Genomic DNA, 17,436 nt, shown 5'->3' with positions numbered 1-17,436 from the left:
TGTTACTCACCTAGAGGTTAGAGTATTAGGGTGTCAACAGTACCCGGTAGGTCTGACATCAAGGGAGATGCCATTGTGGTTGAGGCTATGGAAGGAGGGATAAGGGTGTGAGGATATTAAGGTAACAATTAACTTAATATAAAGTGGACACATGAGTTTCCAGCTTCGTGAATGCCCGGGTTTAACCGTGTGAGAATGACCAGTGCCCAGTCTCAATGGAAGATTAAATATATAAAAGCTATTGCAAAAGGGTATCTTAACTCTCTGGACACCCCTTAAGCAATGTAGGCCATAGCGATCAGGGTCAGGGCCCCCATTTATTGGGTTCCAACCGTGAAGGAAGGGAAGATTAGCGGTACAAATATGCCCTAGTGTCCGGAGCCACAAAGTACAAACACGGACATGCTCTGTTCTCAAGCTTGTGTGCCTACAAATGACTACTGGCCACACGGTGTGCACCAAAGGCGCTCATTGGAATTGAGTAAAACGTCCCTTTTAGATCAATTTCACACTGTGAAGCACGGCTCGTAGCATTCCGAAGCAGGCGCTCAGACCATGCGGCAACTACCCAACTACTTGCCGTGTACTGCTTTCCCCCAACACAACTGTGCACAAGGAGGTGCACTTGGCTGCGATGAGGGGTTTTACAAAAACGAATCTTCCCTTCCTTCACGGTTGGAACCCAATAGATGCGAGGTCTTGACCCTGATCGCTATGGCCTACATTGCTTAAGGGGTGTCCACAGAGTTAAGATACCCTTTTGCGATAGCTTTTATATATTTAATCTTCCATTGAGACTGGGCACTGGTCATTCTCACACGGTTAAACCCGGTCATTCACGAAGCTGGTGACTCATGTGTCCACTTTATATTAAGTTAATTGTTACCTTAATATCCTCACACCCTTATCCCTCCTTCCATAGCCTCAACCATAATGGCTTCTCCCTTGATGTCAGACCTACCGGGTACTGTTGACACCCTAATACCCTAACCTCTAGGTGAGTAACAGTACACCCAATCCCTTGGATTTGCGATTAATTTTAATTGAATGCTGCTGCAATCAGTTGTTTTAACTTGTTTTTAATCACATACTAGTCACAATCTTCACTAGTATGTCACATCATCACAGTGTGTTCACGGTCACTACAGGGTCACATGTTGTTACTTACCTGTGGTAATGATCTCCTTTGTCTCCCCTTTTAGGCAAGAGCAGTGTCAAACAGGTAGTACAACTTATGTGCTATATATAAACTGATACTATTTGTAGATTGTAGTCTTTCTATTAGGTCCTGAAGAATCGCAGTCAATGCACTAGAAGCGAGAAACATGTTGACCACACCATTTGCACTTTAAGTCCTGGTTCGCCCTTGGAAACCTTAGTTCCAGCGATTACAGGCTATTCTTAATTTTACTTGTGGCAGAGGACCACCAGAATAAAATTGTTTTCCGGTACCTTGTGCCACATTTTATCCTCACCCACACTATCATTTTATTTCTCTCCCATGCAGGGGCTATTTGCTCCTGTCATCTGAATTCGTATTACCTCCACTGCAGGGGCGGCTCCTCCGCTATGGTGGAGGAGCATCACCCCACTGCTGTCAAGCAGTGCAGAAGCAAAAACATTAAATGATCATTACTTTCAGTTATTATCATTTTATATTTGGCTGCTTTACTTGGGGCTCTCCTGTGAACAGGGCAGCAGAGGAGTGATTTGCCCACTCCTAAAAGTGCGCAGTGACTGTGTGGTCGGCCCTCTCGGGCCCCCTCAACCTGTCATGCGCGCTTCCCACTTCTCCATGCAGGCTGCATTACAGCCTGCATGGAGTACGGGGCCATCCCTACAGCCCCGGGCTGAGCGCCGTGTCACAGGGACGGAGCCTGGTTACCTGCTTCCTGTTCCTGAAATTGGAAGCAAGAGCAGCGAAGCAGGAGCGAGCAGCAGCACGGTAAGCAATTTAAAAATGTTTTACATTCTTTCCCTCCCTCCTGCAATTACAACCCCTCCCCGCCCAATCCCCCCAATCCCCGCTCGCCTCCTACCCACGAGTCATGCCGGCTGCAGCTGCTCTACTGCTCTCCTTCATCCTCTGTTATTTTCTGCTCGATTTGACTCCTTAATGTGTGAAAGCTGCTGTTCCCATCTGGGGTGCCCATTGAATGCTCTTCCGCTCTACACCTGATCTCGCTTGTCCCCTTATCCTGCCCCTGCTATAGTGTGGCCTGCCCCCTCAGGATTCCTTCCTCCACTTTAGTCTTTGATCTTTCTTTCTGCAGCTTCTCTTCTCTGGGCCCATCTGGTCGGACTCCTGCATGCTTATGTCCCTTTTGATCTTGTTTGTTCCTCCTATCTACATTTTCCAATCCCACAGGCCTTCTGATATGCGCCTCACAGGCTTTTCCCCCTGATCTTCAAGACTCCTCTTCTTCTTTCAGTCCCTTGCCCTTACCCACTTGAGGATGTCCTTTCCTTCCCTTCTTTCTTTAAACCTCTGTTCAGTGCATGCCTCTACGCATCAACAAGCCTGCACTCCTTTATGCTTGTTTTTGCAGTCTCCCATCCAGACCCATGGGTTTGCCCCGTTGGCCTTTTCCTCTTTAATCCTTTCTTGCGTGCTTCCATGCTCTGTCATGCTCTTCATTTTGTGGTCCCTTACCTCTTACCTCATTAAGGCTGGAAGCACTGATAGCTTTTATCAGGGACAAGCGTTTTGCTAATATAGCTTTTCTCCCATAGACTCTTATTAATCAGATGAGCTTATTTCAGTTACTGCGTTTCACAAGTAGTTGTATCTTCACCACCAAACCAAGGCAATTAATGATTCGTTGATAAATACTCAAGACATTTGTGTTTAATCACAGGTATTGGCACCCGATTTAAGAACAAATCCGCATACATGGCGTACAACTGTGAAAGCAGGATCCGTAGTTACATGAGAGAGGTAAACCTAAAAGAGCATTACAATGGCATCGCTTTCTGCATATTTGGATAAAATAATTTTTGGGGAGATTTTCAAATTGTGTTCACAAGAATGCTGAATGGCTATTTTAAATTGTCCATTGTTGGATTTTGGATAGCTTCCAAAAGCATTTTTAAATGTTAAACAGAGTCCTTAATCATGGTGTCTTAAGTAAGAGACTGGTCCAGCCACAGCCACTGTTTTACTCTTTCTTATTTTTCTAATCATCATTGGAAGGAGGAGGCAGTGATTGGCTAATGTGTTTGTTCATTGTAGGTTGGATTTGCTTGTGTCTTTGTTCAGTGCATTTCCTTTATTTGCTCTTTGTGACAAGACTTTTATTTTATTTATAGTTATCAGATCACAGTTTATTTTTCACTGCTACATCTTTTGATCACACTTTTATCCACCTTTAATTTTACTCATCTAAACTTTGTTTATCTACTGAAGACCAGTGTCTGTTACAGTTCCATATTTATGTGTAGAATGATAAAAAAAAGCCCACAATTAGATTATTAACTTTTGGGTATTATCCCTTTCTACGCCAAATAAAAGGCTGTTCACTTCCTCTTACAAAAAGAGATTCCTTCTTTTGAGGTGGTCTTCATTAGCACTAGAAGATTAGTATTGCGTGATCTAACCTCTGTAATTCCCTCCCACAAGATCTTAAAGACATACAAGTCTTGTTCACATTTTGCAAAAGGATCTTCAATCAAATGTTTTTCTAATGGCCTTCAAAGTTGTGAGCTCTTAACCATATGGGTGGTACTTTGAGGCTTTATGAGAAGTGTGAGTCATGCAAATGCTCAAAAACACATAGTTTTCTACTGAGCAGAAAATTAACTTCTTTGTTTGAACATCGACTCTGTGAAAGGATAGTTTGAATTGGGAATGGTGACTGTACCTCTTGTGTGGCCGGTCGAATATTCCAAACCCTAGGACGAAGACAAGTCCACTTGATATTTGCATAAGGGGTTTAGAACACACTGGGATGGTTGCTGCTCCTGCACCCATAGTTTTGTTTTTTAAACTCTGTTTTTAGTGAATTTTTAAAAGTCAGAAGCATTTTCGTCATCGTTACAAATGCATGTAATATGGTAATATAAGGATACCGTTGTGCAATAGGGTGCTAGCACATGTAGCAGCGCTGATCAGTGTCAGCCCCATATATGACCATCTCTTACATATGTGCATCATGTCTGTCATACAGTAACAACTTATAACATTTATCTGATGTAACTTGTAACGCAACGATCCTAAATGTAAAGCGCTCTGATACCCCCTTCCCTTGGAGAGTGTCCGCGTCCCACTAAATCCGCTCGGAATCTGGGCGTGCTGATTGACACTTCTCTTGCTATGGACCAGCAGGTAAATAGAACAGTCTCTACCTGATGGGGTGTCATCAAGACCCTGAGGAAAATCACTCACTACCTCTCTCTGAAAGCCCGGAAACAGACTGTAGTGGCCCTAGTCACGTCCCGGTTAGATTACTGTAATGCACTCTACTCGGGTATCAACCTAGGCCTAATACATCGCCTGCAGACTGTACAGAATGCGGCAGCTAGGTTCGTTCTTGACGTCCCTGGCCGCTCATCTGCCACCTTAGCCAGGAAGAGTCTGCATTGGCTCCCAATTCAGGCTAGGATCTCTTTTAAGATCCTATGCTTTGTCTATGGGGCGCTATGTGGTGACGGCTCGGAAGACATACGGTCTCTCCTAGTCCCCTACACTCCCCGTAGAGACCTACGCTCCTCTAGTAAAAATCTCCTGACTGTACCCCGGGTGCGGAAATTCAGGTGGGGCGGAAGGGCCTTTTCCGTTTTGGCCCGAGGCTGTGGAACACTCTCCCTCTGGAATTAAAAGTACAACCCTCTATTGGTTCTTTATGAAGGCATTAAAAACATGGCTTTTCGCAGAGGCTTATCTGTAAGTTGGTTTCCTGTACATATGTTTTCTTTTATTTCTGTTAGGCGCCTTGATGCCCACGGGCGAAGTCTGCGCAATACAAGATGTCCTTCATTCATTCATTCATTCATTCATTCATTACCCTCTTGGGTCTAGTTCGCGCTATATAAAACTTTATAAATAAAAGAAATAAAAGTAAAATACAACACCCCCCACCAAGCATACCATGAGTCAGCCCACTACGAGTGTAATTCCCCCAGGAGACCTTACCAGTCTCTTACTCCCACCTCCTCCCACTGAGTTGCCTATCTACGTGTTCCATGTGATGTGGATGCAGTCATTTTCATTACTACTTCTTACATGCCACTCCCCATCCAGCCCTTGGGAGCCCTAACAAATTACCTGGTCCCCGTCCCCTGCCAATTGTCGGAGCATATTCGCCCAGTCCCTGGGGTCCTCTTCCACCCTGTCATCCATGTGGACCTGATGGAGGCGGATCTCTTCCGCTAGCGCCCATTCCTGCATGTCTCTCTGCCATCTTTCCACTGTGGCTTCTCCAAATGCAAAAATATCAATACAAACATATAAATATATTATTACTGAAAAATAAGGTTAAAGTAAAATCGTGGTTAACTTTGGTTATAACATCTCTGCTAGTGGCCAACCCCTGCTGCGCAAGGCCTGTGAAGAGAAGAAAACTATCTTTGTGGTGCATGTACGGAATGTGTGCAGCTTTCCGGGAACAGTCTAAAAGTCGTACTTCTGGTTTGACACTGATATGTTCTTAAAAAAACCTAATTTCTAATGGATACTCTGACCAACAGATTAGTCATCATGAATCATTGCTAGGCATTGGCTAGATCTAGAAGTTTTTTCAGCTATTTTGGTTCGCATGTGCTGGGGACCCAGTTGATAACGTGGATAAACATAACATCATTGCACAAAATCGAAAAGGGACAGCATGAGATAGCAAAGTTGCTGATGCTTTAGTATTATTGTTTGTGCTTACCTAAAGGTGACATGAGGCTGGTGATTTTTTCTTTTCTCATCCATTTTTTATTTTTTTCACATTTGCTTTGCACATTATTTTTTTCTTGCCGTGCCCCCTCTTACCTGAGCAGGATTTAAACACTTCTGGCACTACTGCTGGCAAATGTCTGTGGCAGGCCTACATGCATACTGCTTGTGGTGCTTGGGTATCAAGTAAGCGGCAGGGTCATACATGCCCGGCAACATCATGCTTCGACAACCCATTGTAGGTATTCAACCATTTTCCTAGTAATACACAAGCCCGATAGATGGATAAGCCCATTAATGGACAACAACGTTTTTGTGTGAAATTCTTTAACTTGATGTGAATGTTTAAGCAAAGGAAAGCTGATGCCTGCCCTTTGGGTTTGGTCTAAACAGCAAGCCTTATCCATAAATAATAACTATTACTGGAAATTCTGAAGTTACAGCCAAACGTTAGACTGCCTACACCAGCAGTCACAGCCAAACCTGAAATTATTTTTTATCCCTACCAGGACAGTCAGCACCAACAACTCAGAAAATTGTTCACAGAAGTACCAAAATACACTTGCCAGTAATGTCTGACAGACTTCATGCTCAGATATAGTAAGGTGGCTTCGAACTAGTTGGTCCTAAGGATCATTTTGATCTTAATTTTGAGTTCTTTTTTCTTATTGTTACGCTCTAGCAGATTCTTCATGCACTTTAGAAACAAAACTTAGTTTTTTCTAGGCCATCAGAATGCTTACTTTTACTTTTGACTCCTGGCCTTTCACAAGATGCTAATTTGGTTCATGATGGGTGTCACACATTTCTAATGTGCCTACCACCACGTTGGCTCATCTTCTGTGACAACTGGACACTGGAACTGCCAGGACCAGCTTTATAGTGTGCACAGTGTTCCTCACACAAGGCAGTTTATCCCAAATGTACAGCTTTGTGCTTCTTTCTAGAATCTCCAATGTGTCTACCTTGACTGTGGTACAGTGGTATTTTTTTGTACAGAATACTATGGCAGACTTTTGTCTACACCACAGATAAGATACATCCTACTTCTGCACTGATCCACCTACAGTGGTTGAAGCTCAAGAACATGCTTTTTCACCTGCACCGTCCCTGGTTCATCATTGTGACAGATGCCTTACTCTTATGATTGTAGGGTGGACTTTGGCTACAGATTATTTCCATATACATTTTCCGGCATTAATGCCCCGTACCTATCTCTGCGACGTTTTCTGCCTGCCAGATAGGAGACCGAAGTTCAGGTCTTGCAACAAGTATCATTGTCCTGTCCTACATCAGCGAAAGGAAAAAATGGATCATGAAATCCACACAAAAAAGCACAACAACAATGGCATTGAGCCACAGGCAAACAGTTTGCATTGTCAGCAGCACACTTCATGAAGTACAAGTGATAAATAAAGCCCAATTCTTCTGAAAATCTTTACAAGCTGTACAGTCTCATAATTGGATATTTTGGCCATAAAACTGCCTGAATACGAAATGTGACTTAAACTAGGGGGGGGGGGGGGGATTCAAAATTGACTAGATATTCCATCTGTGCTATCATTTCACTCTTTTATCATTAATGTATTAGTAGTTAACAATTTTGAATGCATCCATGCTGGATGATCATCATTGTGCCACATAGCGTCAGGAGGCTGGAGCTTCTAGACCTTCTAGAACTCGTATAGGAATGTTCTTGACCTCGGCTAATTATGTAGAGTTTGAAATTCAACAATCCAGTTCAGCGGAACACCCAAAATGAAGAGTCCCAAATCTGCATGTGTAGAAATTGAGTGAAGAATTCTAGATGCCTTCACCCTACCTGCTGATCTGCTTGATATGGTCCTGGTGGCAATACGATATCCTGCAAATGTTGTGTTCTGCAGCAGATACAGAATCTGTGCCAGATGGGGATTGTACAGGAATTGTAAGCCAGCACTGTTTCGATCACTCATTTTGACATGAGCATGGCTCTTTGGTTTTTGTGCCGATTATCAGAACTCAACTATTAACCACTTTGATGTGGTCTCCATAGGAGTACATGCATTCATTGCCATTGACACGCCAGACAATAAACTATTTTCCTTAATGTAATTGAGAAGAGTTGGGAGGCTGCAGGAGGAGTCTTTCTCACAGTAACCTTTTTTCAGGATAAGGGAAAACTGCAGGAGACCCCTTCCTTCTTACATAAGGTGGTGTTGATTTCATTTTCCCCAGACCATAGCCCCTCTAGTTTTCTTTTTGCATCCCCATCTGTCAAAGACACAGGATTGTCTTTCTCTACTGAATTGGCTCAGGCGAGTGCTTAATCTGCATTTAAAAATAACTCCGGATTTTCAGCCTGATGACCAACTCCTCATTTGATTTGCTGTACCAGGGTCTATTAGACAAGTATTCAATATCTGAACTTACAAGTGCAGTATTCTTGGAGGCATGCTCAAATGTGTTTTGCTTAAGGATTTGGGAAACAAATAATCGATTTTTAGAAAGATGTGTTATTTCAGGTGTTGTTCAACTTAAATACAAATCCTTCAATGTGAATTCACAGAGTAAGGTCCATACCAGATTTTCGGGTATTTCACATAAGTTAAGTATGCCTACAAAAAATGGAAATCTAAGAAATGTATTTCAAGACTTTCCTGGAAATCTGACAGTCTTCCTGATCCTGCGTTTGTACCCATGTTTAAGATGAATTAGCACTGAAGGCTACTGGGAACTGGTTGGTATAAAATGAGACTTTGCATGCGACCTAAAGTTTGCCGTAAACGATGATGGACTTACCTTTCTTTTCTTCTTCTGTTGTTTATACAGGTTGAAAGCCATGCTTCAACTCTGAGTCTAAAAGAGCAGGTTGAATATAAGCAGATAGCAGAGTTAATGTGGAATCATCTGAAGTCAGTGAAATTCAACGGGTGCTACTTTAATCGAAAAGAAGAGGAGACGCGTAGGATCTGTACATCAGAGGGCTGGTTCTCATGTCAAGTAAGTTGCTGTGTCTTTCACTCTGCATGATGAAAACCAAAAGAAATGTGGTTTTCCCTACCTGTTCAACCCACTCAAATGTCTGCTCATCATACAAAGGTATTATTCACACCTGCTCAACCCAAAATCAGATCACACAGTGAAGACATTCATTACTTCTTTATGCACAGATTATTATTCCTGCCTCCTCAGCAAAGAAGGACATCACGTATGTCTCCTTAGTAGGGCGATACATAGTTAACAGATAACTCTGTTTCACTGGATACAGCATTTGCTTTTTGGTGATTTCCATTCACAAATCATTATGTTTAGTTGTGGTAGCCTTATTGGTTCAACTAAAAAACACCAGACAGCAACTTCCAGACTACAATCCTTGTTAATGCAGAGAAACAACCTAGGTTCCCTTTCAATACAAGCATGCACCACTCCAGCATACCCAACAAATGTATATAATTCTTGACTGCTTTGCAGAGAGAAAAAAACTCTCTGTGAAAGTCTGAAGATGCATATTTGCTTAAGTGCTCAAAAATAACAATGAGTGGTGTAAATGTCACGGGAGCCCAAGATAACCAGGTCGTCTGGGTCAGAGGCATGTATATCCCCACTCCCCAATTAGTCTTCTCAATTTCCACTTATAAATATAATACCCCTGCCTATAAACATCCCAATTTCCCATCTGTGATAGGTCTATGTTTTTCATTATTTCTTTACAGACTATTTGAGCCCAGAAAATGATTGGCTTCGATTGTAACATTAATAAAGAGTGAGAAGTCAGCCTATCCCAGCCCATTCAACATAGCCCAAGTATTCTGTAGCTTTTACTCATTATAATGACTATGGGGTGTCTCTGCTTTCCTCCTTGCTCCACACTCGCCTCTGGGTCTTTTTTAATTTTTTTGATTTTTTTAAAAAAAGAAACAGTCATTCGAAATAGATCCAGTGTGCGTTTTAAAGCTCAAAGCTGGGTCCATCTTTCAATGTTATTCCTCCTCTTTTCTCAGCATTAATCTTTTAATTTAACACACTACGCTAGCATCTAAATGCATTGCCTTCTTTCAAATCCATGGATCAGTTACAGCCCATTTTTCCTCCTTAATTATTGAAATGTGTGTTGGAATGCTGTTGTTAGTCGCACTGTCGTGGATGTCATTTGCGGGTGATCAGGAGTCGCAGCTGTGACCCCTTGGCTAGCCCTTTGTGACCCGTAGCATTAGCATTGTGACCCTGTTTCAGAGGTGTCAAAATCTGTGCCAAAGACATAGGGGCAGCTTGCCCTTATGCCGATTTTATTATGATAGTAATAGTGAATAAACATACAAGACTCCCATCTCTCCTATGCACAGGAAGGGACATATTTCACTTCTCCCCTGCCTCAAACGGTCTTCAGAAGAAGAAGCCAAGGAAGAGGAGATTATTTTCCTTAACTCATCTGCACAGGAAGTGGCATCACTGGCTTCCCGCTCATGGCACCCGGCAGTCCTCCTCCGTCTCAGGACATACTTGATGGTGGCTGCAGGGTGGACGTGCAGTGCTCCAAAGGCAAGCCTGTCTGTGCCCATCCAAGCCTGTACCACGCCCAGTGCCTGGAACCCTGGGTTTCTTCCTCCCCAGCACTACCCTACCATGCTCCTCTGTGCTCCCAACCCCAGCCGCTACTTACCGCACTGCTACTAGTCCACACAACATGGAAGGGACATTTGCATATGCCTCCTGCAAGATCTCATGCGCTCTCACACCCTACACCCACCACTTCTGCACCAACAGCACCCGGCACCCCACTTTTTACCCAAACCATTCACCTGCTCACACTCATGCAGATCAAATACTACCCACACAGTATGCCACATTCGCAGGCGGGCTCCTCAACACCCACTCGTTCACCAAACATTGCATGGACGTATAGGACCTATTGCACAACCGTGCTCTGAACCTGCTCTTTCTCACGGAAATATGGCTAAACAGAATGTCTGCACTGGATATCACTACAGCTATCCATACTAGTTACAGGGTCACCGGGCTAGACTGTCATCACAAGCCCGGATGCTGAGTCTCTATTATATTCAAAGATATCATCAGATGAACCCTGCACCATCTGCCCAGCACATCCCACCAACTACATGGAACACCGTACTTTCAAGATGCATATCACAGCCAGCTTCAGCCTGTGCGGAACACTTGTACACAGATCACCAGGACCCTTCACCAATTTTGCCAGATTTTGTGTCTTTCACTCTGCATGATGAAAACCAAAAGAAATGTGGTTTTCCCTACCTGTTCAACCCACTCAAATGTCTGCTCATCATACAAAGGTATTATTCACACCTGCTCAACCCAAAATCAGATCACACAGTGAAGACATTCATTACTTCTTTATGCACAGATTATTATTCCTGCCTCCTCAGCAAAGAAGGACATCACGTATGTCTCCTTAGTAGGGCGATACATAGTTAACAGATAACTCTGTTTCACTGGATACAGCATTTGCTTTTTGGTGATTTCCATTCACAAATCATTATGTTTAGTTGTGGTAGCCTTATTGGTTCAACTAAAAAACACCAGACAGCAACTTCCAGACTACAATCCTTGTTAATGCAGAGAAACAACCTAGGTTCCCTTTCAATACAAGCATGCACCACTCCAGCATACCCAACAAATGTATATAATTCTTGACTGCTTTGCAGAGAGAAAAAAACTCTCTGTGAAAGTCTGAAGATGCATATTTGCTTAAGTGCTCAAAAATAACAATGAGTGGTGTAAATGTCACGGGAGCCCAAGATAACCAGGTCGTCTGGGTCAGAGGCATGTATATCCCCACTCCCCAATTAGTCTTCTCAATTTCCACTTATAAATATAATACCCCTGCCTATAAACATCCCAATTTCCCATCTGTGATAGGTCTATGTTTTTCATTATTTCTTTACAGACTATTTGAGCCCAGAAAATGATTGGCTTCGATTGTAACATTAATAAAGAGTGAGAAGTCAGCCTATCCCAGCCCATTCAACATAGCCCAAGTATTCTGTAGCTTTTACTCATTATAATGACTATGGGGTGTCTCTGCTTTCCTCCTTGCTCCACACTCGCCTCTGGGTCTTTTTTAATTTTTTTGATTTTTTAAAAAAAAGAAACAGTCATTCGAAATAGATCCAGTGTGCGTTTTAAAGCTCAAAGCTGGGTCCTCCTCCGTCTCAGGACATACTTGATGGTGGCTGCAGGGTGGACGTGCAGTGCTCCAAAGGCAAGCCTGTCTGTGCCCATCCAAGCCTGTACCACGCCCAGTGCCTGGAACCCTGGGTTTCTTCCTCCCCAGCACTACCCTACCATGCTCCTCTGTGCTCCCAACCCCAGCCGCTACTTACCGCACTGCTACTAGTCCACACAACATGGAAGGGACATTTGCATATGCCTCCTGCAAGATCTCATGCGCTCTCACACCCTACACCCACCACTTCTGCACCAACAGCACCCGGCACCCCACTTTTTACCCAAACCATTCACCTGCTCACACTCATGCAGATCAAATACTACCCACACAGTATGCCACATTCGCAGGCGGGCTCCTCAACAAGCACTCGTTCACCAAACATTGCATGGACTTATAGGACCTATTGCACAACCGTGCTCTGAACCTGCTCTTTCTCACGGAAATATGGCTAAACAGAATGTCTGCACTGGATATCACTACAGCTATCCATACTAGTTACAGGGTCACCGGGCTAGACTGTCATCACAAGCCCGGATGCTGAGTCTCTATTATATTCAAAGATATCATCAGATGAACCCTGCACCATCTGCCCAGCACATCCCACCAACTACATGGAACACCGTACTTTCAAGATGCATATCACAGCCAGCTTCAGCCTGTGCGGAACACTTGTACACAGATCACCAGGACCCTTCACCAATTTTGCCAGATTTTGTGTCCTCCTGCCCCCCCCCCCCCTACCCCCCCAACCCCTCCCTATCATCAGCACCGGCAGTTTCATCCCCCTTGGAGACATTAACTTTCACCTAGACTACTGCACTGACCTTAACTCTTTGGTCATCATTGAAAACGTTGGAAACCATTATTTTAGCCAGCACGGCACGGAAACCCACACACACTGCCGGGCACTTATTGGCCACATTTTGCTTCTCAATTAGCAGCATCACAGTCAACAAGAAGCAACTATGATCTGGACAGATCATGCCTTCGTCAGTTTCGACATACCCACCAAGACCGACATACCACCACTGGAAGCACCTACCACAGCTGGAAAGGCAGCTCAGAAGACGAGTGGGCTTCCACCCTCTCTGTGCACTAGCCCAAGAACATCAGCAACTTGCTGAAAGCCATCCAGAACCCCAACAGTTGGTTCACAGCATGCTCCAACATCATGACTCCCCTCACGCGTAATCCAATGGCGAGGGCCTGATCACAGGCCATCTGCTATACATAGAAACACTGGCTGGCGAAATGACACTGCAAGTCCCTGGAATGCAAATTGAGAACATTTCAAGAAACCAGTTCAAGACATCTTCAAATTCATACTTCACGAACTACCACCAGTATTTAAAGACTGCAGAGCACTCAGCTCTTACAGATTGCATCAACACCAAGGCTAACAGCAGCAAGAAAATATTTGCCATCAGCGCCGCGGCCAGGGTTACTGACTCCGGAATCTGGGGATCATGGTTGGATCCCCGGCGTCGGCAGCAGATTAGCCCAACACCATGTGACTCTGGGCAATAAGCTTGCTTAATCTTCCAGACGGCCCCCAGCGCCTAGAGACGCTTACAGGTGATTGTTTGCACTTTACAAATGTGGATTATTAGTATCAAAGAATTCACCACACCTACTGCCACCTCTCCCTCATGAGACCTTTGCAATTAGCTCTCGGAATTCTTCTGTAACAAAATTACCTCTATATACATCCATTTCAAACCTTAACTGGACTCCGTCTCAATTCAACTTCCCATCACCGCCAAAGAACGAACCCTGACCCTCATGGCCCATGGTCACCGCTGTCGAAATTACTGCTACCATGAAGACCTTCCATGGGGCCCCCCATCTGAACCACCACACCTTCAGCAAAGGACTCCTATCGATCAGTAAAGCGCTAACGCCCATCCTGAATGCCTCCATCACAACAGCCACATGCCTGGACTCCTGGAAACATGCCACTGCCATGCCTCTGCTCAAGAAATCTTCTGCTGTCCCAGCCATGCTTTCAAACTAAAAACCCATCTTCCTCCTATCGTATCCAGCAAAGGTCTTGGAGAAACCAATCAACTAATGCCTCACCAATCACCTCGGCAACTTTCAGCTCCTCAGGGGAACATAGTCTCGATTCAAGCCCAACCACAGTACAGAAACAGCCCTCATCGCCGACAAAGACGACGCATAGTCCTTGACGTGGGAGACACAGCAGCCCTCATTCGCCTGGACCCCTCTGCAACATTTGGATTTGTCTCACATCCCATTCTGATCAGGCGCCTGCATGAAATTGTAATTAAAGAACGTGCTCTCTACTGGAATTGCTCCTTAACAAATAGAACACAAGGTTTCAGCCTGGTACCTTACTCCTTAAGCCCCTTACTTTGATGATACCTTTAGACAATGCCATTTCTGCTCAAAAGGAGAGGAATCTCTGACCCACATTCTCTTCATTTGCAAAAAGCTGCTTCCATTAAGAAAGTTTTGGTTGCTACAAATATCGCATACCCTAACCATCAGGTGCTGTGCAAGCATTTTTGAGAGATGACTCAGTGCAGCTAACAGCCCACTTTATTTTTAATTTATGAAATCTGCTTAAGCACTTGCTGTCACTATGGAGGGAGTTAATATGCTGCTAAAAAGATTGCACTTTTCCAGACTAAAATCATGGTACCTCATATGGGTATTAAGATCTGACTTTGCATATCAGACACAGCTAGCACTTCAGATACTGGGGTATAGGTGAACTGAGTATTTCAAGGTCCTTATGATCATGAGGACAGACAATATTATCTCCAATGCAGGCATTTAATCCACCATGTCTAATACCTTTTAACTGTTTTAACATAATATGCTGCTAATACCTTGCACTTTACTAGGGCCTTAGTTTTGGAGTTTTGGACCACTCCCTAGAGGCAAATAAGAGCACCTTTGGCCCTTGGAAGTCAGACCATAGTAGCTCCAAGACAAGCACTCCACAGTAATATGCTGTTAAAAAATGCACTTTAAACCTTTTGCACTTTAACTAGGCATTATCATTGGAATACACAACTGAAGCAAATAGAGCAATCTTGCCCATGGGAGGTGAGTTAATATTATCTTCAAGGCAGGCCTTTTAAATCAAATATGCTGTTAAAACACTGCACTTTAAACATTTGCATTTTATTAAGCCTTGGCATTAGAATTCACAAGAGAGGCAAAGCTAGCTTTTTAGGTATTGGATGCAGAGAGTTTTGAACTGCCTTCTGAAGTGTGGCTTTTTAGTACTCTCCTTGTAGCACTCAAACTTATATTGCACCTGCTGAAGGACCTGGAGCACTGTTATAATGATTTTAATTAATTGTTCAGTAAAGTCTATCTATTTATGGATCTATCTCTAAAATCTAACTATCTTACGCCCATATACTCATCTGCAGAATGCCTCAAGGTTCATCATCAGCCTCACCCTCCTCAACTTATACATGATACCTCTGGCCAACATCATCCGCGCACAGCCTCTCCTACGCCGCTGACCTGCAAATCATACTCTCCCTATCAAGAAGCAAGTTAACTATTTGCATGATCAACACTGGATGAAAGCCAACTGCCTCAATTTCAACAGCAACAAAACAGAAGTAGTGATCTTCTGCAAGAACACCTCACCATGGAACTCCTGCTTGTGGCCTACCACACCCAGAACCCAGGCTAGGAACCTCGGAATAATCATAAACAGCAACTGCATCTTGTTTCTGCCCTCTGAAGATGCTGAGGGAGATCTTCTAAAGCTCCCAAGCAGCACTAGAAAAACTGTCACTCATGCCATAGTCACCAGCAAGTTGGACTACGGGAACAATGTCTACGCTGGGATCATTAAGCAACTCACCAGGGGCTCTCACACCTCTAAATCCCCATAATCTATTATTTAAGGGACACCCCTGACTCAAGAACCTCAGTTCTGAACAACCTGCATCAAAGAGAAATGAAGAAGAGACCCGTGTCTACTGCAACAGGACCCGCACAAAGCAAAAGAGGGCTACCCTGCATCTGTGTCAACGCCTTACCGAGACTCGTCCTAGGGTATCTCTCTGTTTCCCTCGACAGAGGGACCCCTGTGGAATCCTGAAGCACATCCTGTGGAATCCTGAAGCACCCCCTGTGGAAGCCTGAATCACCCTCAGTCTCCCCTGGATTAGTGGCACTAGTCCCCCGCAAACTGCAGGTAAATGTTCTGGATCCAAAGAATTGTTGGCCATCTGGCTTTCCGTGGGATCGCCCAAATCCAGATGGTTTAGTGCATTGTGGGAACTGTAGTCGTACCTTTCAGAAAGTTACAGGTAGGTACCATATTCCCCAGGACCACCGGATGTCGTAGTTACTTGCTGGCCCACTTATCAGTGCCACGGCTTGTTGTTCTAGAGTATGGCAACCGACCCCCACATTCGATGCTGCACTTAGAGAGAACTCCATCTGATGTTCATCCAACATCAGCAGCTGTCCCGTCGTTGTGTTTTGCAGCACCATTTCAGCTGTAAAAGCAGCTCTCCCATGGCTCCCTTTCAGCACCAGGAACAGCCAGAACAACTCTGGATCGGTGCTACACGGACCAAGTAAAATTGACCTGACTATTTTGTCTTTGTCATGGGACCCGCATTTCCTTTACCCTGCAAGAGTACAACACCACTCGGCCTGCAAGTGACCGAATGTCAACAGTGGTTTTTACCATGACCGCAATATTACTTTTTCCCTGTATTACTTTGCACTGATTTTATATTGCTTCAAAAATCTATAACTCCGGTTATATGCATACCATTCCATTCATTTTGGTGTCCAAACTAAGATAGCAAATACACTCTATTTTTATAAATTGGTGTTGGGTTTTTCTTGAGCCATGTCAATTATTAGCCGTGTTGGTACTCTGAAATGCATGCCTGACTGCTCTTTACCATACTACCAGGACTGAGCTAGTGTGATTCCAAGGACCATCTCTGGATTGTCATGATAGTATTACATGGAGAGGTCTAAAAACCACACCACATGATACTCCACTTTACTCCACTTTCCTGCAAGTATGTGTGAATGAGAAGGAGATAAGAATGAATATGAGGGAGTGTTAAAGATTGTGAGCGAGAGTTGGGTAGAATGAGTTTGAATAAGAGCGAGTAAAAGTGAGTGAATGAAAAACGTATGAGTGAGTGGGGGGTAAAAGTGAATGTGATTGAATATGAGAGAGAGTGAGTACTCATGAATGATTGAGAATAGGTAGGTGAGAAAGGGTGGGAGCACAAGTGAGTGTCAGTGAGTAAGTATGGGTTAGTAAGAATGAGCGAAAGTGAATGAGAGTGAGTGAATACAGTAATGTAGGAAATTGAGTTACTGGTTAAGGGGTGGTGAAACCCTAATT

The 17,436-nt window shown here is 43.9% G+C and overlaps 1 protein-coding gene across 1 annotated transcript in view; it reads left to right on the top strand.

Annotated features, from left to right (window-relative positions):
• Positions 1-17,436, top strand: part of DFFB (DNA fragmentation factor subunit beta) — a 133,643-nt gene that overhangs the window by 59,500 nt on the left and 56,707 nt on the right. The window contains exons 4-5 of the mRNA XM_086921736.1: positions 2,859-2,938; positions 8,690-8,860. Of these exons, the coding sequence (XP_086777862.1) occupies positions 2,859-2,938; positions 8,690-8,860 (251 nt within the window). The remainder of the gene's footprint in view (positions 1-2,858; positions 2,939-8,689; positions 8,861-17,436) is intronic.

Source organism: Lissotriton vulgaris, chromosome 5 (genome assembly GCF_964263255.1).
Source record: "Lissotriton vulgaris chromosome 5, aLisVul1.2, whole genome shotgun sequence".
NCBI lineage: Eukaryota > Metazoa > Chordata > Amphibia > Caudata > Salamandridae > Lissotriton > Lissotriton vulgaris.
This window is presented reverse-complemented; position numbering and strand designations above follow the sequence as displayed.